Below are 24,774 nucleotides of genomic sequence, written 5' to 3'. Positions count from 1 at the left end.
ACCTGACTTACTTCAGACTCTGCGGACCGTGAATTCAGCGTGAAGTCGCTATAGTCACGAACACGCATATTTTGGCCTCTATTCACCGCTCCACTGTAGCTTTGCGCGGCTTTCTCGCATGTTTCACTGAAAATGGGATGACGGACATTTATCAACAGGCGTACAAGTTCTCCGTCTGCTTCTCGGTACACCAGCATGGGGTCAACCACCCACTCGCTGTCACTCATCTTAAGGCAGCTGGAGGCCGCGCCCCGTTAACGCTTTCTCAGAGGTTGAGCTGCCCTAAGCTGCCTATTGTCGCTTCCCTTCGCTGCTCCCCAGCTGGCCATGGTCAACTCTGAATACTTCCCTGGGATAAACTAGCCTCCAATAAATCGACGCGTTTCCACAAAATTTTCGTGTCATGTGAATTACTTTAAAACCATCACCCAACATTAATTATTCCAATACGTCCATACTATACCCTCTACAAGATGCATTGTGCCTTGTCAGTCATTTTTGTTCAGTCCTGCTGTTCGCTCAACGTGAGTTAGGTGACTTCATGTGACTTCATGTAAGGAGCATAGTTCTTTCCATCTTACAATGGAATATCGTCTCAGTTCCGCCACTGGATTCGTGATTGATTTCCTGTCAGAGGGGTCACAGTTCGTAGTAACTGACGGAAAGTCATCGAGTAAAACAGAAATGATATCTGGCGTTCCCCATTGTAGTGTTACAGGCACTCTGCTGTTCCTGATCCATAAAAACTATTTAGGAGACATCCTGAGAAGCTGTCTTAAGTTGTTTGCAGATGATGCTGTCGTTTATCGTCTAGTAAAATCATCAGAAGATCTAAACTAATCGCAAAACAATTTACATAAGATATCCATATGGTGCGAAATTTGAAACTGATTTTAAATAATAAAAAGTGTGAGGTCATCCACATAAGTGCTAAAACAAATCCTTTAAACGTCGGTTTCACGATAAATAAATCAAATCCAAAGGCCATAAATGCATCTAAACAAGTGGGAATTACAATTACGAATAACTTAAATTGGAAAGAACACAGAAAACGTTGCGGGGAAGGCGAACCAAAGTGTGTATTTTATTGACGGAACACTTAGAAGACGCAACAGATCTACTAAAGAGACTCCCTACACTACGCTTGTCCGTCCTCTTTTGGAGTACTGCTGCGCGGTATAGGATCCTTAGTAGACAGGATTAACGCAGTATATCGAGAATGTTTAAAGAAGGGCAGAATGTTTTGTATTATCCAGAAACAGTGGAGAGAGTGTCACGGGCATGACACAGGATTTGGGGTGGAAATCTTTAATACAAAGACGTTTCTCAGTGTGGCGGGATCTTCTCAAGAAGTTTCATACATCAGCTTCCTCTTCCGAAGGCGAAAATATTTTGTATATGCTGACCTACACAGGGAGAAACTATTATCACAATGAAATAAGTGAAATCAGAGTTTGCTAGGGGAGATGTAGGTGCTTGTTTTTTCAGCACACAGTTTGAGAATGGAAGAATGGAGAATTAGTGTGAAGGTGGTTCAATGAAGCCTCTGCCAGGCAGTTAAGTGTGATTTGCGGACTAGGATTGTAGATGTAGATGCTGAAGTGTTGTACAGTACAGTGTGCTTTATTAGTAAAAGACCTAGAGCGTACGTTCCTGTAAGAGAGAGTCCAGCTCTGACTGGGGCTTACCAGCAACTGTTCTTACGACTGCAACATAAATGGGGTGGGGGTGGGGGGAGAATGAAACTGGTATACAAAGTACATTTCACTGCACTACGTAAGCTGACCTGCTGAGTACAGATGTAGATACAGATACAGAACAACTGCAGCTTGACATGAAATATGAACTACACTACAAATCTGTGCTTTTACATATATAATCCCATAGCGGAGGTGATATTGACGATATGTGGCAAAAGACGCCTCAGAAGAGGGGCTAGAGACTGTGGATGATTAGTTTGACAGTTAATCAGGCGAAAAGCAAGCCAAATGACGCTGTTCCATTTTTTGGTTCTGTACTTGTAAGTTACTGTGGGTGATTTTACACCACTATTAACGTAAGACCTTTACATACTCCGGCGGAGAGAACCTGCGGTAACAGTGCAGTCCAGTTCTGAGTAACGTAGAGCATTTGATTTCTTTCGACCGATTCGTTAGAGATTTTCTTGACGAGTATGACCAAGGATCACGTTTTCTGCAAACAATCATTACAGAGGATGAGACCTGGTTCTGTCATATCGATACCAACGGCCATAGAACATACTTCCACATACACATTTCGACGGGTAACCAGACAATTGTGACATCACTGCTTCGAGTTCCATATACTTCGTTAACAGTTTTCAGCAGCTCCGTAAGCGGTACATAACTTGTATCGCGCCAAGTTGAGGTCTGTTTGAAGGTGAAAGAAGTAATCTTGTCGGTGTCCTCTGCTTTCTCTGCTTTATAGCGATATTCAGTAAACTTTTAACTTACTTCATGTTAAGGGATATGGCACTGAAGACGCGGTTTAACGCTGGCTAATACAAAAACAGATTACTTTACTCATAGGGCAGAAAAGTTTAATGGAGGCATTTATGATCAAATAGAACGTTTAAATTTCACCTACCCTAATAGTATAAGAAATGGGATTCCTTAAACATCAGTTGATAACATTCAAGTCTCATACTTGTAGAAAGCGCTATCGTATCCTCTGTTCAACGGATAAGTAATGTATGTTACACCAACTGCTAGATTATTTATCTTTACTTCGTCACTGCAGGCTTTTTGATATGTGTACAAACTAACTCTAATTCGAACAGTGCCCACGAACTGTTCGTTTTTAACCCAGACGCTTGTTATGAAGGGCGTTCTATAAGTAATGCAACACATTTTTCTCTCTGAAAGCTGATTGGTTTTATTCTTGATTCCCGCATACCATGTTATTCCTCAATCTTTTGGCTACGAAACCCTATTTTTCAGCGTAATCCCCGTTCAATGCAACATCCTTACGCCACGTTACCGGGAGGAGCTCTATGTCCTCATGGTACAACTCTACTGGTCAACGTCGGAGCCAATGTCTTACTGCATCAGAACCTCCCCGTCACCCATGTACTACTTCACATGGAGTGCAGCCTTCATTGGGCCAAACACATGGAAGTCGGAAGATGCGAGATCTGGCCTGCAGGGTGGATGAGGAAGAACAGTCTAATCAAGTTTTTTGAAGGCAACCAAAAGAGACGTCAGCTTGAGCAACAAGGTATTTCTTTGTGATCTGTCCATCATCTCGAATGAGAGTGTCCGCACGTTACAATATTGTAGGAGTCCCAGCTGTGTGCTGTCGGCCGGCGCGCGGGAGATCGAACAGGTTAACCTTGTTGTGATGATGACAGACGCCACTCCGAATGACTCACCGTGATGTTATTCACTACCAGGTCTCCGTAAACACTCTGCAAGCCGCCTATGAATATCTGTAATGGTATGGCTTACCGACAAAAGGAACTCAATGACAGATCTCTGCTCGAAATGCACCTCCCATATAGCCTACATTTTCAATGCTACATGTAGCGCCGCCACCTATCGGAACTTCGTGTAACTATAGGGGCTAAAGCGAGAATATTCCACGACGTTCTTTAAAAAAATTCGCATTTTTTAATAGAAACTGGCGCAGAATACAAAATGGGCTGCATTACTTATTGAACGCTTCTCGTAGCTCTTTTTCGACGGAATTATTCTCATAGATCTAAAGTAATGGATAAATTATTTCACTACTTCAGAATCGTTCATGTGACGGTATATTGTAATGAAGATCTGTCTATTACTAATATGTTTTAACCCTTTATTTTTAAAACATGTCCGTTAATTCGACACCTGTGTGACACAGAGATATGAAATCATGAGAACAAATATATTAATATAAAAAAAGTACTACAGGTAACAGCATGTTAAAATGAAAAAGTCTTTGAGAAATATGAATGAGAAGAAGTGTGGATTTGTTATGGTTAGAAAGATTGTCACCATCTTTACCAACAGAGACATTGAGACGCAATTATCTGTTATATTACAGGTGGAAACAGCGTTGGCGTACGACGCAGTGCACGTTTATGCAAATGCGTTGTTCAAGCGAGAGACGGCTGTACCAGTGGCCGATGAGAATCTCTTCTGCAACGACAGCCTCGTGTGGGACCACGGAATCAGCGTCCGTGATTTTATGTTGAAGGTAAGACCTAATGAAGCTTAAGATGTCGGTTCCCAAATACATCATTAATGAATTGTATAGCCAGAAGATTATAATTAACACTCTGCCACGTATAGTAGCGTGCTTGGATCGCTTGGAAGTCATTTGATTGTGTACTTAGTCTCCCAATAAGACATGGATAAACTAAAATACTTTGTTGATGGTGAACAGAAACCAACCACAAATTGGTTTTACATTACTTTATTCAAAAAGAGCGGATACCAGTTTCGAATTTTTTACAATTCATCAAGACATTTTTTCATGCTTTCATCAACACAGGCTATACACCGGTTTCCTGTGCGTTGCTCTAGGATAAACAGTAATTTAGAATTCACAAATGTGTAACCAGAATGGTTGCACTATATATTTATGTTGAAATGCAGGTTACGTGAAACGTCCATCTGGCACAGATGAAAGGTGTGGTAGTGAAGCAGAATTCCTGATCACAAGACTTTGCACCAAAATCCTATCTCTCCCGAGAGCTGTTCGATAAGAGTAGGCATGTTCTGGAATTGGGTTTCAGCATCCCCCTTTTCTCACCACCATTCAACACAAACGTGACACTACACTATCTACAGGTCCACTATAGTCACGTACACTTTTCAGATAGACTTCAAACAGCCAACTGTCAAACTTCACCAAGGAAAGCTGCCATTGTGTGCGAAGGAAACGAAAATGTCTCCAGCTAGGCCGCTGAACCTCCCATTCGGAGTTCCCCACCAAAGTATGCAGTGTGACTATACTTTTTATCTCTAGTATAAAGTGACCACCCAAAACATTATGACCACCCACTTAATAGCGTGTTGGTCCATCTTTGCAATGCAGTACAACAGTGATAATGAGGAGCATCGATTCGAGAAGCCCTTGGTCGTATCCAGAGGTGTGTGGTACCATATATCGTTGCACACATCACAAAGTTCTTGTAAATTAATGGGCCCATGTGCATGCAGACCTGGCGTGCGATAGTCTCCCAGACGCCAAGGTGTCAACATGATTTCAGTATCATCTTTCCCAAACCACTGTAGTAGGATTCTCGCCTTGTGACATGGACAGTTATCATTCTGGAAGATGTCATTGCCATCGGATAATACATAAAACACAAAGGGTGAGTTTGTGGTGCAATAATGTTAGTGGCAGCACGCGAAGCTAGCTCGTGGCATAAGGGAGTGTTAAGTATGTGGTGACTCATCCAGCTAGTCGGGAATAGAAAGCCAGATGGAGCTTGCAAGGAATTCAGGTAGAGTTGATGGGTCAGCCTCAATATGCGGGTATTCCTGAGGCTGTGTGTATGCGCTTATTTAATGGGCTGGAGACAACACAGTGACAGATAAGATGGATTAAATGAATGAGAGATAATATATATTTTCAATGAAATTACTTTACAGACCATAAAAACATTACACACAATAGCGAATACACCAGAGGAATTGTCTGCTAGATGAGTTCAATGTAATTTCAAGCATGGCGCTAGGATTCTTATTGTAAAATTTACTATTATTTTAATTGCAATATATTATAAAATTAATAAAAAATAAACAACTGGAGTAATTTGAGCATATTATTTGTCACTTGAAATCTGATGACACAAACAAACCACATTTAAGACCGGGAATGTATAAAGAATTACAGACACATTTATTAAAATATAATACACAAATTTTCCAGTCCTATAAGCCATCCACAGTTTACAAATAATATTAAAACTGTATGAGTTTTGCAGATCCTTACCAAATATTACAAGTGGATGAGTAACAATAATTTTTTATTTGGTAAGTATACATTATTGTGTGGAGAATTTTAGGACTCTCCTTTACAGGTTGGGAGAGGGGGGGGGGGGGCACGACACACACACTTAGGTAGCAGGCTCTAGCAAAGAGCACATGGCTTTTTTCTCAAATGTAAATCACTTGAACGAAGACGATCTTCTTTTTGTAAAAGATCGTTCAGAAAATTTACAGAATCAGCATTTGCAAGTGACTGTAGAATGACTACTGGTCCCAACACACATGTTGTACAAGGGTCACGAAGAAAATATAACAGAAATTAGGGCTTATGTGGAGCCATTTATTTATTTAACTTGATATGATTAGGGCCATCAGGTCCTCTCTTACATCGGACCAGGGTTTCACAACTACAGTGCCTATTTTACATCAAAGTTTCCTATGAAATTAAAATTTTAATATCACACATAGTATTAAAATGATCTGAATGTTGAGGAGGAACTGTGAGTAGATATTACTGATGAGAACTAATAAAGTTAATAGTGGCAGTTCTTGGTTTATTGCAGCTAATGCGACTAATAGTGGTAATATTAATGATAATGATGATGAAAATAATAATGACAATAACAGCAATAATGATAATGACCTAGAAAGTTCTGGGGAAAGGTAATTTAAAGAGACAGAACTAGCTAAGAATACTGAGAAAAGTGGAAAAATCTAGACAGAAAGATGGATATATAAGGGTAATGAGTGTGTACAGGAGTACCCAGATGAGAGTTGTGATGCAAAGAGCATATTGGATTAAAATTTCCAAGATGCAAACCAATATTCTAATTTTACAGTCTCCCCACCAAAAATTTATCTATACCCATAAAAGGAAATTATCATTTAAAATTTAATACTCAAATAATAAATTGAAAAATCTAAAATTTATTCAAATTGCGTTACATGAATCGAATGACCATTATTTTGTTTTCTACCACAATAAATAAAATTTAATCCAACAATTTTCTCTAATTTATCTTCATCTTCTGAAAAGATTTTAAAATAGCGACCTGGGAAAAGAATTTTAAATTTATCATCTAAAAGTAATAAAACTTTTTCACCATATTTAGTTGATAAACTTTCAGCTTATGAAACATCGTAAGATTTATGTTTCTTCAGCTCTCGTAATTTAGTCAACACTACTGCTCAACCATTACTATTACTGTTAAAGTCTCTTACTAGATTTTCAACTCTACAAATTTTGTTCATTTTGTTTTCGTGTTATTTATGTAGAATAAAATTTAAGTTTTAACTTTTTAATTTACGGAAGTCTTAAGTTTTCAATTTTTATCTTCCCTAGATCCATGAAAATATTTCATAAGCAAATGAAATTATGAAGTTAAAACTTATATAATTTTTTCTAATTTGTTACTCATTTATTTAATTAAAAATTTTCAGTAAGCATTCTGTGTTTAGAATCATGAGTCACATTCTTCTTGCCATACGTAACAACATATACAATTGTATCATTACCTATATTTTCATTAAGGAATGCACATAATTTCATTGTTGATTTTTAGAAGTTACAAAATTTATTCTTCTAAACATATTTATTACATAGATAGTGTAACTCTCAATAAAATGGAATACACTTGCATTCACATAATTAGTTAATTGGGTTATTCTCTTAAAATCCCTAAAAGTATCATAAGCTTTTAAGAAGTTATTTGGTGGATCAAGATTCTATAATTCTTGAGGAAAAATTTCATTTTGTCCATTTTTAAAATAGATATTTTGTAATTTAACATGATCGAATTGAGAAGAATCATTTAAATGATTGTTTTGGTTAATTGGAAAACAACAAAAATAAAGTAGGGCATATCAAATTTGGCAGAATTATAATAAGTGATAGTTGTTTTAAATTATTCTTTCCATTTAATCCAGCAAAGGTAGATGTTTGCAGTTCAAAGAAAGAAATATGAATTTTTGGAGTTTGCTGTCTTTCTTGGTGTAGTTCAAGTGAATATTCTGGTTCATATTTAAGAATACGAACACGTTTTTCCATACTTTTTACAAGTTTTACCTAATTTAAGAAAAGCACTATTATCATTATTAATAGTCCAATGAAGAACAGAATCTTGTTGATCTTCTCTTCAACTCTAGGTGAAAAATTACAGTTAAACCTCCCTCCCACATAATTTCTTTATAATCTTAAAAAAAACTCAGCAAATAATTCTAATGAATTCTAATGAATTTTTTGGTTTTAATTTTACCATTGTTATGAATATGTCCTTCCATATTTAATTCATTCAATAAAGATGAAGTTGATGGAAAAGAGTTGAGAGAGAAATTAATGGATGTTCTATTCTAGATAAAATAGTTTCCATTATTGATTGTAATAACATCAAATTATTTTAAAACGTACCTATCAATTAGTTTAATATTCGATTTACCATCATAAGCTGAAATTCTGTTCCACCTGTGTGAGTAACATCAAAAGCCATATAAAGTTGTGAACAGTTAGGATGAATCCTAGCATCACTATTATTAATATTAAATTCTGTGCCCTGTTAGGAAAATTTAACTTCTATTTTGTTTTCTCATTAGCAGAAAAAGAGTAAAATTAATAACCCTCGATGTTGGTCATGATTTATTAATGTAAAAACTTATTAATTCATTTCTAAAACAACTGATACACAAGCACATTTAAAGAGATTAAATTATCATTTTCATCAGTTATAGTTTTCTTAATTCTAAATAGTATAAAAAATTGTAATATTTGTTGGATGAATTAATTCATAAATTATTAGACCACCACATTCAGCATTAGGTGTAAATGAAGCAATTGTATTAGTTTCTCAATCAGCATTAGGTGTAAATGAAGCAATTATATTAGCGTCTCAATGAAAATGATCATTATATTTAACAACAATGGCTATATTAAAGTTTATTTTTATTAATTCAAAGTAATAATTTTAGAAATATCTTCAGCAACAGAGTGGTGGGGAAAATGACTGATAATTATATTCTAGCTCCTGGATGGTCAAACTGGATGAAAAATAATCAGTTGTACACTTAATATAGAAGTTCAGATCAACCAACATATCAAGAATTTATAAAAAGATGTGAAAATTTGAGGATGATATTAATGAAAAAATTTGTAACTTTATTAAAAATAATGATAAGATAATTCCGTTAAATATATATGAGGATAATTCAGTTTTTGATGACTTCATTCTTGAAAAGCAAAATATAGTTAGCAAATATTTTACTTGAGAAAGACATAGAGGTACAGATTGTCTTTATTTAGTCAAACACATAGAAAAACACCAAAAATATTAGTTTGGGATAAGTTTAATTTCTTAAATGTTGTTAGAAAAGACTATACAATTTTAAAACATATTTATCTTGAATTTGTTCATAGATATTTAAAGTCTGATGAATTCAAAGAAATATGCAGTAAATGTTGGAATAAAGATACATTTGGTTTTATTATGATAGATTTGACAAGAAACATTAATGATGGTAAATATAGAGAGAAGATCAAAAGATTTTTAAATGTTGAATGTACAAGCGTTAAACATGAAAAAAACATTGAACATTAAAATGTTGGCCATGAAAATGTATAATGTAAACGATGAACATGAAATAAAAATCATTAACATAAATAAATGTTTGCAAAATACAATCAAGATATTGTTAGAAAAGCTAGACGAAATAGAAGACTAAAGACACAATTTAAAGATGTTTAAAAATGGAAAGAACAACCAAGAACAGATTACGCAAAATTTAAAAATGAAGATCAACCAGTTATCGATACAATTGTAAAAGTTAACCAAGGAAATGATGAATTAGGAGAAAAAGTTATAAAAGCAATTCAAGCAAATAGAGAAGTTTAAATACAATTGGTTCCTTCTAATCGACATTATTTAGAAGAATTTAATAATATTCCATCAATTAAGCAATTTGGTAGTGATAAAATAGATTATACACTAAGTGAATCAGAATTAAATATTATCTTAGAGAATTGTGAAAGAGAAAGAACTAAATAAAAGAAAAAGATGTTTAAAAATATATATAAGAGAAAGAATGTTAGACCTTATCACAGTGAAGACAATGTTTTTGGATTAGAACGTGCTGGTCTGTATAAATCTAGTAGTAAATCAACAATGTATCTCAATGATGACAAATTGTGAAAAAGAATATGAAGCAACAGATGGATTACTGAATCTTTTAACTAAAAAACGAATAACTATGGATGATTTAGGTATAGAATTTGATACAGATCCTGTATATAATGAAAGTATTGCAGGTAAAATACAATCAAGTAAAGGAAATAAATTTAATTATTTGACAAGAGCAGTTGCTGTAGAATATTTTCGTAGGTTTTTCATAAAGAAATCTTGATGATTCATTTGAAAAGTTGTGAATGTTTATAAAAAATATGCAGAAAAATCAGTGCAATATGTTTGGATGGATGATGTTTGTCAATTAACTGGCAGATTAGCAATGACACATGGAGAAGACTTAGCTGGAAATAAAAATTATCATACTGAAAAAGTTGGAATAACTGAAATGTTAACAAACAAATTTAGTGATTTTATTATTAATCATCCTAAAGGATTCCTTATTTAATCAATTTTGGAATAATTTACCACACATCATTTGAAAATATGAAAATATGGAAAAGGATAAGTTAATAATTTACTTAATAAATTACCTTTTAAACTACATCTTCCAGGCTATTGATTTTGTGGTCCAGGAACCAAATTAAAAAAAAAATATTAGCTGAAGGAGATGAAGGAATTAGTTCATTAGATTATAGAGATAATAAAAATTTAAAAAGAGACATGAAGCTGATAAAGCAGTTAATTGCAGAAGAAAGAACGCATACTTCAGATGCTTCATTAGGAGAAAAAAGCTTCAACTACTGTTAGAGGAATAATGTATGGAAAACGAAAATTAAGGTTTGGTATTAAAAACTGAGGATTATATAAACTTCTTTATTAATTTTTTTCTATATAAATGAATAACTTAACAATTGATAGTACAGTGCTATCTAGTGACAAAATTAAACCAATATCACTTAAACTCAATTATGAAAAATTAAATATTATTGAACCATTTTCAACTGATGCTCAAAAAAGGAAGGTAGGGAAAAATGTACTAAATATTTTCCTGTTACATTTCCTGTTGAGGAAAAAAGTTGTTGAATATCTAACAAAAAAGAAAGAAGATAAAGGAATTACACAACATGAAGGAGGATTCTCCCATTACTTTACACCTTTACCATATTTAACTGAACTTAGTTCATTTGCTGGTGGTTCCATAGCAATTGCAAATGCAGTTATAAATAAGAAAAAAGGTAATACAGAATTCGACAAACAAAAAGGCATAATTTAGCAATGCGAAAGAAAGTACAAAAATTTTAAGAAATCAATTCAAAAATTTAATAATCCTTTATCTAATGTTTTAGAAGAATTAATTAAACAATTAAAAATTAAACATTTTCATCGCTCTTTTTATGTTTGATGAATTACCAAATGACCCAAAAAATTTATAATGTAGTTACTTTAGATAGATCTGATTATGTTGGCACACATTGGATATTTTATCATAAAAATAAAGATATAAAATTTGTTTTTGATTCACCTAGAAGACATTTCGTAAACAACTAGTTAAATGTGTAGGAAAAAATTACCTATTGTGCAATATCAAGAGAATTCAAAGCTACGATGATGCAATTTGTGGTCATTTATGTCTATTTGTTCTTCAACTATTATGTATGAACTATAAGTTTAATGAAATTTAGATTTAATTAATGGTCACTTTTGGAAGTAAGTTTTATTCTAAACTCAATAACAATTTAGAAAAATTATTATTTTTTCAATCAAAAATTAATAATAAATTAATTTTCAAAATCAAATATATTCAATCATCAGTAGACTCAAAAATAATTAATGAAATTAAACAATTTCAGAGATAATGAAATGGAATTTTTAAAATAACTACACATTATATTGGTTTCAAAGTTAGAAGAATTGTGAATATAAATGATCCAATAGACGTGACAGACGTACTAGACAAACAATATTTACAGAATGAGTTATCAAATCTTGTTGCAAAATCTGAATACACAAGTATTCTAACATATCTCAATAATTATATCACATAACAAGAACTAAGCAAATACTTTACAAAAATGGAAATTCAAGGAAGTATTTCAGAAATACATTTAACTCCATACGTAAATGAGTTAAGAAATCTTCCTCATATAGTATATGATAAATTATTGAATTTACCTTTATGGCTTGAGGTGAACAAAAAAAGCACAATTCCAATGAATATGATTTAATTCTTAAAAAGTTTGTTGTTGAAGGTGAAAACATAAACAGAGATTTAACATTTAATAATGTTGATATTTGGATGAGTGTTCTTGACAAAATAACTCTTAACATCCAATCAATAAAAATAATATGCAAATCAAATTTTGTAACTGTACTATTAAAAGATTCTGTTAACTGTTCCAGTTGATGTAAAGATTATTGTTTGGTGAAATAATTCAATTATTATTTGATTCTATATCAATGAAGAATGGTAATCACATTTACTGCATTGAATGGAAAAAGTTTACTGATTCACATAATCCTCACAGATTAACAAATAAAAATGGAAGACAAAGAATTGACATTATTTGTGCAGTATGTAAACGTGGAAAAAGTAAAATCTTAAAAAAATTTAGGTAATGGGTTAAGTATTCGTGAACAAAATATTAATGAATTACATGAACGAATAAGAAAAAATTTTAAAAGAAAAAATGTAATTGCTTTTGGAAATGATGATTTATAGCAAGCTGAGTCAGCCGAAATGGCTGTAGGTAAAATGAAACGAATTTAAAAAAATTTGTGTTCGGTGCCGTAGAACTCCAGCCATACTTTTTGTCGTTTGTCATCCATGATCTTCAGTTGCTTTCTGGAAGCCCTGGTTTGTGGCACCATATATCGAAGTTTGATGTCTTCAATTAGTAATGTTTCTCTCGCTAGCAGGTACACTAGTCTAGAGAGATCTAGTGCTTTTTTTAGATAAGTCGATTTTACCTTTTATAGTGTTTCTAGATTTTTTTCTGTCAGGTGGTCCCATATAATCTCGATCCCATAGACCAGGATTGGCAAGATTTTTGCATAGAATAATTTCATGGCTGTTTCTGGACTGAGTAGGCGGATTTTTTTGATGTCCTGTATTGCTGTTATTGCTTGGGCTGCACACTCTGTTGTATATTTTGTGAAGCTTTTGGCTGTTGGTTGCAATGTCACCCCTAGGTATTTAAAGTCTGATGAGATTTTTATTTTTTGTCCTCTGATGTAGATTTCCGCATTCTTGGGTGTTTTGCCTCCTTTTCTGAAAATCACCATTTCTGTCTTTGTTATGTTTATGTGTAGTTTGTGTTCACTGCACCATTTGTCTATTTTCTCAATGACTTTCTGCAGCTTCTGTATATCTGTTGAAGCTACGGCTATGTCATCAACGTATGCATATACATATACATCTTCTTCATTTTCTCCAATTCGCAGTACTTCTTCAGCGGCAAGAATGTACAGCATAGCGCTCATTGGGTCGCCTGTAAGACTCCGTTCGATTGCTGAATGAGGTGCGAAAAAGAGAGGTTGTCTGATATTGTGATTAAGTTGTATTCGAGGACTGACTTGGTTATTCTTGCCCATACGCTATCTTCTCCCATTGTGTTTTACAGTTTTCGGACTTTCATATCTCTTTCCAGTAGGGCAAAGGCGTTGGTAAAGTCTATGAACACTGTGTAGAACATTTGTTGCTTTTGTAGCGCTTCGTCGATGTTGTTTAGAAGAAGCCTTCCACATCGGAAACCCATATGTCGTTCTGGTAGATGACTATCCACAGAGGCTTTGATTTTTTGTGTAATTATCTTTGAAAACATCTTGAACTGAGTATTTTCCAGGGTCTCCTCTACCCTTGTAGAGAACTTTTATTGTCGAGTATCTCCATTGTGTCGGAATTCATCCAAGGTCCAAGGCATTTGTTAAATAGTTTGATCCATACGAGTTGGAGGGCCTCTTTCGCATCTTTTATATGTTCATTATATATGTTGCCGGGTCCTGCTGCTTTATTGTTCTTCAGTGTTTTTATTACTTCTTTTACATCTTCTTCATTTACAGTTTCCCATACATTGTCTTTTTCCTTAGTTTGATGTTGTTTCTCTTTCTTTGTGGGTGTTTTTATTCCTCATTTGTTCAGTATCTTACTGAAATGGTCTTTCCATTCCTTCACGTCTGTATTTGGTGTATGAGCCAGTTTTCTTGGTCTTGCTGCTATGTATGAGTCTTTCTCTGCTTCATCCGCTTCTCTTTTTGCCTCTTTCTTATCTCAATCTAGGATCCCCAGGTGGTTAAGATACAAAAGAACCGACCAAACTACTTGATCACTTCCAAGGGGCTACTACTACACTTCCAAGGGGCCGTCTTTTAGACTTTTGTACAACAGAGTTAAGGTTTGCAGGACATAAGAAAGTGCTGTTTGGATTTTCTTCACAGTTCTCGATTTCAAACAGTGAAGTACTCTTAAACACTCAAAACTAGAAGATTTGAAGGCCTTAACTGAATTCTGCATTGAAGATATGGAATGTGGAGTTGAAGATGTTCTTGCTAAATTACATTTAAAGAGAAGTAATTCTGTGAAGGAAGATTCCAGATCTTCAACTTCCATGCAAGCACTTCAGTTACACATCGAAGATGTGTATTCGAATATGAACAACCTTCTGAATATACTAACCTCACTTCCTGTAACTACAACCACATCAGAGATGACATTCTGAACACATCTGCGAAATTCAACAGAAGAGGTCAGTTTTGAAGTTTATTTCATCACATCATGTCGTATGACAATTATTAGGTTATCTTTTATTAATATTTACGAGTTCTAAACATAAATGATATATTCTGCTGGATCAGTTAAATTAAGTTGATAATTGTGCTTCATCCTTTCAGGAAAGATTAAATGAACTAACCCTCTCGTCCATTCATCATCCAGTATCTATAACACCATTGGATGTTATAGACAACCCCGCCAAGAAAAAGAATGAACTGGATATGTCGATGTAACGAAGATGCTTATTGTCTTCTGCTACTTTCGTTTCACATTTAACTATTTGAAGCCATGATTTATTTATTCATCTATAGAACAATATAGACCTATGTGGCATGGATGTCGTCAGTACTTCACACAATGTTTCTTATGTTTAGTCCTAAATCTTTCAGAAATACTAATTTTCAGGCCGACTAATGATTTTCCCCTTTATTCTAATGCGTGCCATATTTTGCAAAGTGATTTCTTTCCAGACCAACTGTACTGGAAAAGAAAGCATTTGAATTGGTCTGTCGAGTAACATGCAGTTTATAGATGATAAATGTCAGTGATTTACGTCAACGCCAATACGCGCCGAAATTTTTCTAGTGCAGTGACAGAATCTTCATTCATTTGTATCTGTATCGAATTCAGTCAGATCGTCCGCAGCTCGTGATCTTGCGGTAGCATTCTCGCGCAAGGGGTGCCGGGTTCGATTCCCGGCGGGGTTAAGGATTTTCTCTGCGTCGTGATGACTGGGTGTTGTGTGTTCTTCATCATCATTGACTCGCAAATCGCCGAAGTGGCGTCATCTAAAAACAACTTGCAAGACGGCGGCCGAACTTCCCCGCATGGGGCCTCCCGGCCAACAATGCCATACGATCATTTCATTTTTCATTTCCGTCAGATGACCGAGCCGTTCTGAACAAGCGCCGAACGGCTGTGGCGGTTCTGCGCGCCCTGCACCAAAGCGATCTAGATACAAGGCCTACGCACAGCGGCCATTGGCCATCTTATCTTTAGTCGGTAGTCCTGTTGGCGTGTATGTTGTGTTGAAAGTGTGTGCCACGTGAAAGTGATATATATTTCAGACAGTATTCGCCTACCGTTCTTCGAAGTATGGGATACAAGTGTTGCGTTCCCTTTTGCCAGGGAAATTATAAATCCCCAAAAGGCATGAAAGTGCACATGTTTCGATTTACCAAATGTGTGAAGTAGAGAAATCGCTGGATTGTAGCTATTCCCAGACAGGAATTTGTGTCTACGCATCATTCAAAGGTAAGTAAATGACAAAAAATTTATAGCGTGTTATTTGTTTCCATTGCACCTCATTTTCCAATTGTTTTTAAAAGCAGTTATGTATCACGTGCCAGTAAAATTTGTTTCTTAATTCTGGACCATTGCTGCGAGGTTAATACGAAGGTGGCTGTGAAATGTCTCTCATATTTGCAACTATTGTCACACAGAATATTTATATTAATTAGTGTGGCTCAAAAATGTTTAGTATTCCTTATCATTCCTACCAGATTATTGAGTTTCCAGTACTTTTATTTGGAAGAGCTACAGAATGATTTTGTTCAGTTTTACATATAGAGCTATTCGGAAACAATTTCAATTAAAGTAAACTACATTAGAAAATTACTTTAATGAATTCAGTGTTCGACAGATTAAGCAGTACAGAAAGCAGAATCTCGAGGTAAGTGCATTGTGATTAAATTAACAGCACTCTGTGACACGAATTTCAGTCAAGGATATAGGAGAAACAATCTTTTCATGTTTAAGGATCTAAAATTCTGGAGAAACAGGGAAATAAAATATTTTTGTTTTGTTTTGTTTTGTTTTTTTATTTTCTAAATATTATGTCAGGAGGTGCTACATTTCGTCGAATGATTTGAGTTTCGTGTGAGGTCAGCAAGTTTTGAGGTGGAGAGGAAAATTTACGAAAATAACCGGGGAAACAAATTCTTAAATTCTGTAGTAGCTCCAGCTGCTTTTTTTAAAACCGGAAACGTCTGCTTTTTGTTGCATATTGCCGATTTTTGACTGCAAGAAAATGTAGCTCCTGAGGTAAAAGATAGAATTTAAAATTACAGTTTGTATTCAAGCCTAGAAACGCGTATTTAAGGGAAATCGTCAAAATAATACTAACATAGGGCAGTTTTGTTCAGTTACTTTACGCAATGATATAAATTTCCATACTTTCATTACAAGGCCATTATAACGAGTGTACAGACCTCCGATTAGTCAGTCTGCATTAGTCAGTAGTCAAGTTTTAGTCTGCGCCTAATAAGATTACCATATTTCTGTACATAGCCATGAAGATATATGGATAGACACTTTGTCAAGTATCAGAGCTAAGTGAGAATAAGATTAACGTACCAAGACCAAAGGAACTTCAGATTGTCAATTGTAAACAGCATCCAGAATCAAGTTAAGTAAGGTTTATGATTGTTATTATTTTAATAAATGTGTGTGAAAATTAATCAAGTTCTGTTTAAAGTTGGTCACCGTCAGTCTGCTACTCTAAGCGTGCAAGTGGCATTTCTATCGTCTGACCTAACGGCAGAAGATAAACACGCCACGATAAGACCACGAGACATATTGCTGACACTCACCTTCTTCGTTAGAGCGACAAGTCAAATAATCTGATCGTGTGTGTACCGAAGGTCTTACAGTACGCACACCACAGGGACACTCTCTCCTCTATTTCATGATAATACAAAATGAGTTGCCCTTCTTTGAACTTTTTCGATGTCCTCCGTTCATTCAATCTGGTAAGACTTCCATACTGCTCAAGAGTACTCTAGTAGAGGACGGACATGCGTAGTATAGGAAGTATCTTTAGTTCACCTGTTGCATCTTCTAAGCGTTCTGTCAATAAAACGCAGTCTTTGCTTTGCCTTCCCGGCAACATTATAAATATTTTCGTTCAAGTTTAAGCTGATCAGAATTGTAATTATTAGTTATTCAGTTGAATTAGCAGCCTTTAGATTTGTGTGACTGCAACTTATAGGAGATAACCTGGAATATGACATCGTGCGAATCATCGCCTAATTTCCGAGCGAGGTACCCCGGTGGTGGAGCATTGGAATTGTATTTGGGAGAATACGTAAATAAAGATCTTCATTAGGGATTCTGAAATCTGTTTCTTTTTGAAGATACGCAGAAGAAACTTTTGTGGTAACGTCACCTATAGCTGCACCATTAGTTTTGTTATTAGAACCCTCTTTATAATTTACTCACCATGAAAGTGGTGAAAAAATGAGAGCTCTTATTATATATTGCATGGTTTATACATAATAAGATGGGTCCTTCGTACTACGTACGCTCGTACGTATATCACGAGCTGTTTCAGATCCTGAAGGTCTGTTAACAGAGCATATCCAAATCTATTGCGTCTTTATTCCGAATTGGTGCTACAAGAATCAGATCCACCGCGCTTTTCGACTTACACGTTTTATACATTGTTAGAAGCCGGAAGATAAACAGAGACCGACTACTATGGTTTTCTTGTCTTATGCTAGTGGCTACAGCCTTCTTAAAATGAGTCTTCTGTACTCTGGTTCGATGAAAATGTTGCTGTGTTCTATAAAATATGATCTTATTCTTCGGAAGCCAAGAATATACAACATTCCTAGTCAGTATAAGAAATACGAATTTGTTCAACGTTCTGCACTGTTTAAGAGAGATGTGATGGATATCGATGTCACACAAGACCAAGCCATACAGGAAAATCTGCGGTTAGCGGTCAATGACTACATGAGCGATACGCCAAGCTGTGTAACTTACGGCCAGGTTTTCTGTAGCAGCGCTGGGTCCTTAGTTTGTGTCTCTGGAAGAGGAATCTAATGTTACCTACCCTTACGATGGAGTAACAGAGTAACAGTCCCTACCAACACCGAGCACTTGCAGCTTTCTAGCAAACTTCCATATTAATCGGTTCTCTGCAATAGCTTTCTACTATCCGAAGTCCAGAAACTTCATTCAGTCATCCAGAAAACAGGGGGGCCTACTCTGGACGATGTTTCTGATTTGCTTAAATCTACATATAGCCACTAACTTACTTCTCGATTTAGCTGGCCAGTCATCACTTGCGTAAATCTTTACTATCACGTGTCATCCCCACAACTTGTATTCGCCATTACCATTCTCTACCGTCATCAGTTCTCCCCACCACAAACTTACCAACGTATGTAGCCAATGAAACTACAGTCTGCATCGTTTTTTCCCTTTTTTTTACTATCAAGAATACCGCTACAACTACGCAGGCTAGCAGGAACAACAGCCCAGCCAGCAAAGCTCCAGCCGCTGCAGCAGTCCAATGGCATCAGATCATCAGATTCGTCAGGATTAATTTCAGCTATACCAACAGAAGACATTCTACTAAGAAACAATACAGCTCAAATATGACATCATTGTCATCATGGATTCCACACTTATTACCCTCAAATAATTTGCATTATCTTGACCTGATCCTGACTTAATTCCAAAACTCTTTACTTCGCGATAAAAAATTGTATCCGTAACATACATATAATCGCAACAAATACCTCTAAAAGATTCTACAGTCATAAAAACTCGATGTCCTCGTTCATATTCTTTGCTACTGCATAAGCTTCCTGCTTTAACATTTAGCTTCAACACCCCTTGAACTCTATCGGTCTTCCACGTCTAAAACAGCTCCAAGATCCACATTGCCTGGCGCCTTTTACTTGCGTGATCATGATAGTTGATTCTAAAGACCCAGTGACGAAGTTTGAGCAGGAGTTACATTCCAACGTGTACATTCAAGTACGAACACGTCACATCAGTACACTTATTGACCACTTTCCGGACTCAGCTTCACGCAGTGATGAAGACACCAGCCAGCAATACCGCCATCATTTATCACTGCTGATACCTCGTTTAAAGGGGGAATGAGATTTAAAAAAAGCAGCTCTATTTTCGCATCGTCACCCAGTGACGATGGTGTCGTCATTTCGGTGTCGTGAGCATGATGCCGATTTCTATGAAAATAATAAGCGCATGTCCCGTGACCAGAGAGAAATTTAGTTGCACAAGTACTTAAGAATCTCTTCTTCTTTATAAGAGTCTCATCTTTATATTTCCTGTAAAATTTCTTCTCTCTGACAGTAAGTCTTCTACCATACATGAGTTACCTATTTAGCTTATACATCGTTAATCTATCTATAACACGCTTATAAGTGTGTGACAGTATAATGGTTACGTTCAGCAAAAAGAAGTAGCTGTGGGGAAAGAATCACACTTCGCGGCTTATTTCCACGCTTATTTCCACATGTACTGTAATCTCTTTATTTGCGTTTATAGAAACGAAAATGAATGTAAAACTTCCTGGCAGATTAAAACTGTGTGCCCGACCGAGACTCGAACTCGGGACCTTTGCCTTTCGCGGGCAAGTGCTCTACCACTGAGCTACCGAAGCACGACTCACGCCCGCTACTCACAGCTTTACTTCTGCCAGTACCTCGTCTCCTACCTTCCAAACTTTACAGAAGCTCTCCTGCGAACCTGTTCGCAGGAGAGCTTCTGTAAAGTTTGGAAGGTAGGAGACGAGGTACTGGCAGAAGTAAAGCTGTGAGTACCGGGCGTGAGTCGTGCTTCGGTAGCTCAGTGGTAGAGCACTTGCCCGCGAAAGGCAAAGGTCCCGAGTTCGAGTCTCGGTCGGGCACACAGTTTTAATCTGCCAGGAAGTTTCATATCAGCGCACACTCCGCTGCAGAGTGAAAATCTCATTCTGGAAAATGAATGTAGTTACACGAAGAAAAGCACGTATATATTCAATCCCCAGACTCTTTCAGATTTGAATAATCACATTTCGGACTCTATAGCTCCACCAGCAGGTGGAGTTTTAGAACTTGCCGGACAAAATTCGGAACTTAAGATTCCTTCTTTCGTTCGACAGTTCATGCCGTATAGGAAAAACTTCAGGGACGCTTACTGTGACTATTCCTTCTTGGTGTGCCGTCTCCAAGATAAACTATCTGACCAAAAGTATCTGGACACCCCGCAAAACATACGTTTTTCATATTAGGTGCATTGTGCTACCACCTACTGCCAGGTACTCCATATCAGCAACTTCAGTAGTCATTAGACAACGTGAAAGCGCAGAATGGAGCGCTCCGCGGAACTCACGGACTTTGAACGTGGTCAGGTGATTAGGCGTTATTTGTGTCATACGTCTGTACGCGAGATTTACACACTCCTAAACATCCCTAGGTCCACTGTTTCCGATGTGATAGTGAAGTGGAAATGTGAAGGGACACGTACAGCACAAAAGCGTATAGGCCGACCTCGTCTGTTGACTGACAGAGACTGGGTCGTAATGTGTAATAGGCAGTCATCTATCCACACAATCACACAGGAATTTCAAGCTTAATCAGGATCCACTGCAAGTACTATGACAGTTAGGCGGGAGGTGAGAAAACTTGAACTTCATGGTCGAGCGGCTGCTCGTAAGCCACACATCACACCGGTAAATGCCAAACGACGTATCGCTTGGTGTAAGGAGCGAAAAAATTGGGCGATTGAACAGTAGAAAAACGTTTTATGGAGTGACGAATCACGGTACATCATTTGGCGATCCGATGGCAAGGTGTGGGTATGGTGAATGCCCGGTGAACGTAATCTCCCAGCGTGTGTAGAGCCAACAGTAAAATTCGGAAGCGGTGGTGTTATGGTGTGGTCGTGTTTTTCATAGAGGGGGTTGCACCCCTTGTTGCTTTGCTTGGCGCTATCACAGCACAGGCCTACATTGATGTTTTAAGCACCTTCTAACTTTCTACTGTTGATGAGCAACCCTGGGATGGCGATTGCATCTTTCAACACGATCGAGTACCTGTTCATAATGTAGGGCCTGTGGCGGAATTGTTACACAACAATAACATCTCTGTAATGGACTGGCCAGCACAGAGTCCTGACATGAGTCCTATAAAACATCTTTGGGATGTTTTGGAATGCCGACTTCGTGTCAGGCCTCACCAATCGACATCGATACCTCTCCTCAGTGCAGCACTCCGTGAAGAACGGGCTGCCATTCATCAAGAAACCTTTCAGCACCTGATTGAACGTATGCCTGCGAGGATGGAAGCTGTCATCAGGGCTAAGGGTGGGCCAACACAATACTGAATTCTAGCATTACTGACAGAGGGCGCCACGAACTTGTAAGTCATTTTCAGTCAGGTGTCCGGATAATTTTGATCACATAGTGACATAGTGTATCTGTAATGATTAATAAATTCTCCGAAGAGGGCGTTGGTTCTTCAGCGTATCAAAGCGGAGTACATCGTCCGGAATATGTTGTAGAGCAATATTGAATCGTGGTCCTGCGTATGATTGGTCACAACTCGTTAAGCAGCCCCGATATAGAAGATAATGATTGTCTTTGCATCGCATTTTATCTTGTAATAATTAGCTTTAAATAAATGCACAATCATCACAAATTAAAATGTCAACCAATTAATTAACTTTTTTATCGTGACTAGATTAATTTAGAGTTCAGCTTTGGTGGTATCTTGGTGTTTCTATGTAAATAGATCTGTAATTTGTTTTTGCGATAACACAACCAACAGTAATCAAAATAATTGTTTGTAATGTACGATTTGTGTGAGGGCGTGTTGTAAGTAATGCCTTCGAATTTTTATGTGAAAACTCTTAATGCTTTTTATTTAGAACGAACGTTATTAAAATTGTACATCTTTATTCTTCAAGTCTACACATTTGCAGCCCTCTGCCATTAGAGGCATCCGAATTATAGCGTGTAACATGGCGATGTGTAACGTAACGATGTCGGTGCGTGAGAAACAGCGAACTGCAATGGGTTTCAAAAAATGGTTCAAATGGCTCTGAGCACTATGGGACTCAACATCTGTGGTCATAAGTCCCCTAGAACTTAGAACTACTTAAACCTAACTAACCTAAGGACATCACACACATCCATGCCCGAGGCAGGATTCGAACCTGCGACCGTAGCGGTCACGCGGTTCCAGACTGAAGCGCCTTTAACCGCACGGCCACACCGGCCGGCGCAATGGGTTTCAAATTCTAAGAGTTTGTCCGCGCATGGAGCATCCTCTCCTTCAGCAAGACAATGCCAGACCACACACATGAACTCTGCGACATCTGCAACAATCCGACGCCTTGGATTCGCTATCATCTTCACCATCATCATCATCATCCTACAGCTCTGACTTGGTCCCATCCAATTTCCATCTGTTTGCAAATCTTAAAGAGCATGTTCGAGGACTTCACTTTGATAGTAATGAATCGGTGCAGGCAGAGGTGAGGTTATGGCTCTATCAACAAAGTCAATCATTCTACACTGACTGTATCAACAAACTTGTCTTTCGTAGGGAGACATGTATTCGTTTCCAGACTGATTACGTTGATAAATAAATATTTAGACATGAAGAATAAAGATATAGACTGTTAATAAAGTTTGTTTCATTTAAAATCACCGTGAGGACTGAAACAAGTCTCACACTGACACACCAGGCTGAAGAAACCCCTTTGGTAAAACACCAAGTTCTATTGCGTAAGGAAGTTTACAACTGGCGGCTTCACATCCTTATCCCATAGTAACTGTAGAACCTTCAAGGCCTTTTTCATGAGACCTAAGGCGTGATAATCACGTGGGGAGAGTTCATGACAATGCGGTGGTAGCGCGGTTGCCTCTCACTTGGGTTGGCGTAACACCTGCGTTAATACCAGTGTCCTGTGGTGAATTGAGATCAGCACGGAACTTAGCGCACTATTCCACAATGGTGATTTTCGACAGACATGTTGCCCGTACACATTCTTCGATCTCTGATGGATGTCTGCCAGCGTTTGTCCTTCGCCAGTCAAGAAAAGAGTAACAGCATGCTGGTCGTGTTGTGACGCATTTGGTAATAACGTCGCCATAGTTCACGATCCTGTATCTGCTGCATGCATGTCAGAAAGACATGAGTGCCATAATAATCTACAAGTCTGTGCTTACACAGCCGCATCGCAGTCACTCTACGTTGCATATTCGCTGCAGCAACGCCCCCAAAAGAGGACATTTTGGTCGCTCCTTATATACACTCCTGGAAATGGAAAAAAGAACACATTGGCACCGGTGTGTCAGACCCACCATACTTGCTCCGGACACTGCGAGAGGGCTGTACAAGCAATGATCACACGCACGGCACAGCGGACACACCAGGAACCGCGGTGTTGGCCGTCGAATGGCGCTAGCTGCGCAGCATTTGTGCACCGCCGCCGTCAGTGTCAGCCAGTTTGCCGTGGCATACGGAGCTCCATCGCAGTCTTTAACACTGGTAGCATGCCGCGACAGCGTGGACGTGAACCGTATGTGCAGTTGACGGACTTTGAGCGAGGGCGTATAGTGGGCATGCGGGAGGCCGGGTGGACGTACCGCCGAATTGCTCAACACGTGGGGCGTGAGGTCTCCACAGTACATCGATGTTGTCGCCAGTGGTCGGCGGAAGGTGCACGTGCCCGTCGACCTGGGACCGGACCGCAGCGACGCACGGATGCACGCCAAGACCGTAGGATCCTACGCAGTGCCGTAGGGGACCGCACCGCCACTTCCCAGCAAATTAGGGACACTGTTGCTCCTGGGGTATCGGCGAGGACCATTCGCAACCGTCTCCATGAAGCTGGGCTACGGTCCCGCACACCGTTAGGCCGTCTTCCGCTCACGCCCCAACATCGTGCAGCCCGCCTCCAGTGGTGTCGCGACAGGCGTGAATGGAGGGACGAATGGAGACGTGTCGTCTTCAGCGATGAGAGTCGCTTCTGCCTTGGTGCCAATGATGGTCGTATGCGTGTTTGGCGCCGTGCAGGTGAGCGCCACAATCAGGACTGCATACGACCGAGGCACACAGGGCCAACACCCGGCATCATGGTGTGGGGAGCGATCTCCTACACTGGCCGTACACCACTGGTGATCGTCGAGGGGACACTGAATAGTGCACGG

At 37.8% G+C, this 24,774-nt stretch overlaps 1 protein-coding gene across 1 annotated transcript in view; it reads left to right on the top strand.

The window, feature by feature from the left end:
• Positions 1 to 24,774, top strand: part of LOC126184374 (glutamate receptor ionotropic, kainate 2-like) — a 326,740-nt gene that overhangs the window by 11,354 nt on the left and 290,612 nt on the right. Inside the window, exon 4 of the mRNA XM_049926759.1 lies at positions 4,045 to 4,197. Coding sequence (XP_049782716.1) covers positions 4,045 to 4,197 — 153 coding nt within the window. The remainder of the gene's footprint in view (positions 1 to 4,044; positions 4,198 to 24,774) is intronic.

This window comes from Schistocerca cancellata, chromosome 4 (genome assembly GCF_023864275.1).
Source record: "Schistocerca cancellata isolate TAMUIC-IGC-003103 chromosome 4, iqSchCanc2.1, whole genome shotgun sequence".
In the NCBI taxonomy this organism is placed as follows: domain Eukaryota; kingdom Metazoa; phylum Arthropoda; class Insecta; order Orthoptera; family Acrididae; genus Schistocerca; species Schistocerca cancellata.
Note: the sequence above shows the minus strand (reverse complement) of the source record. Positions and strands in the feature narration are given on the sequence as shown.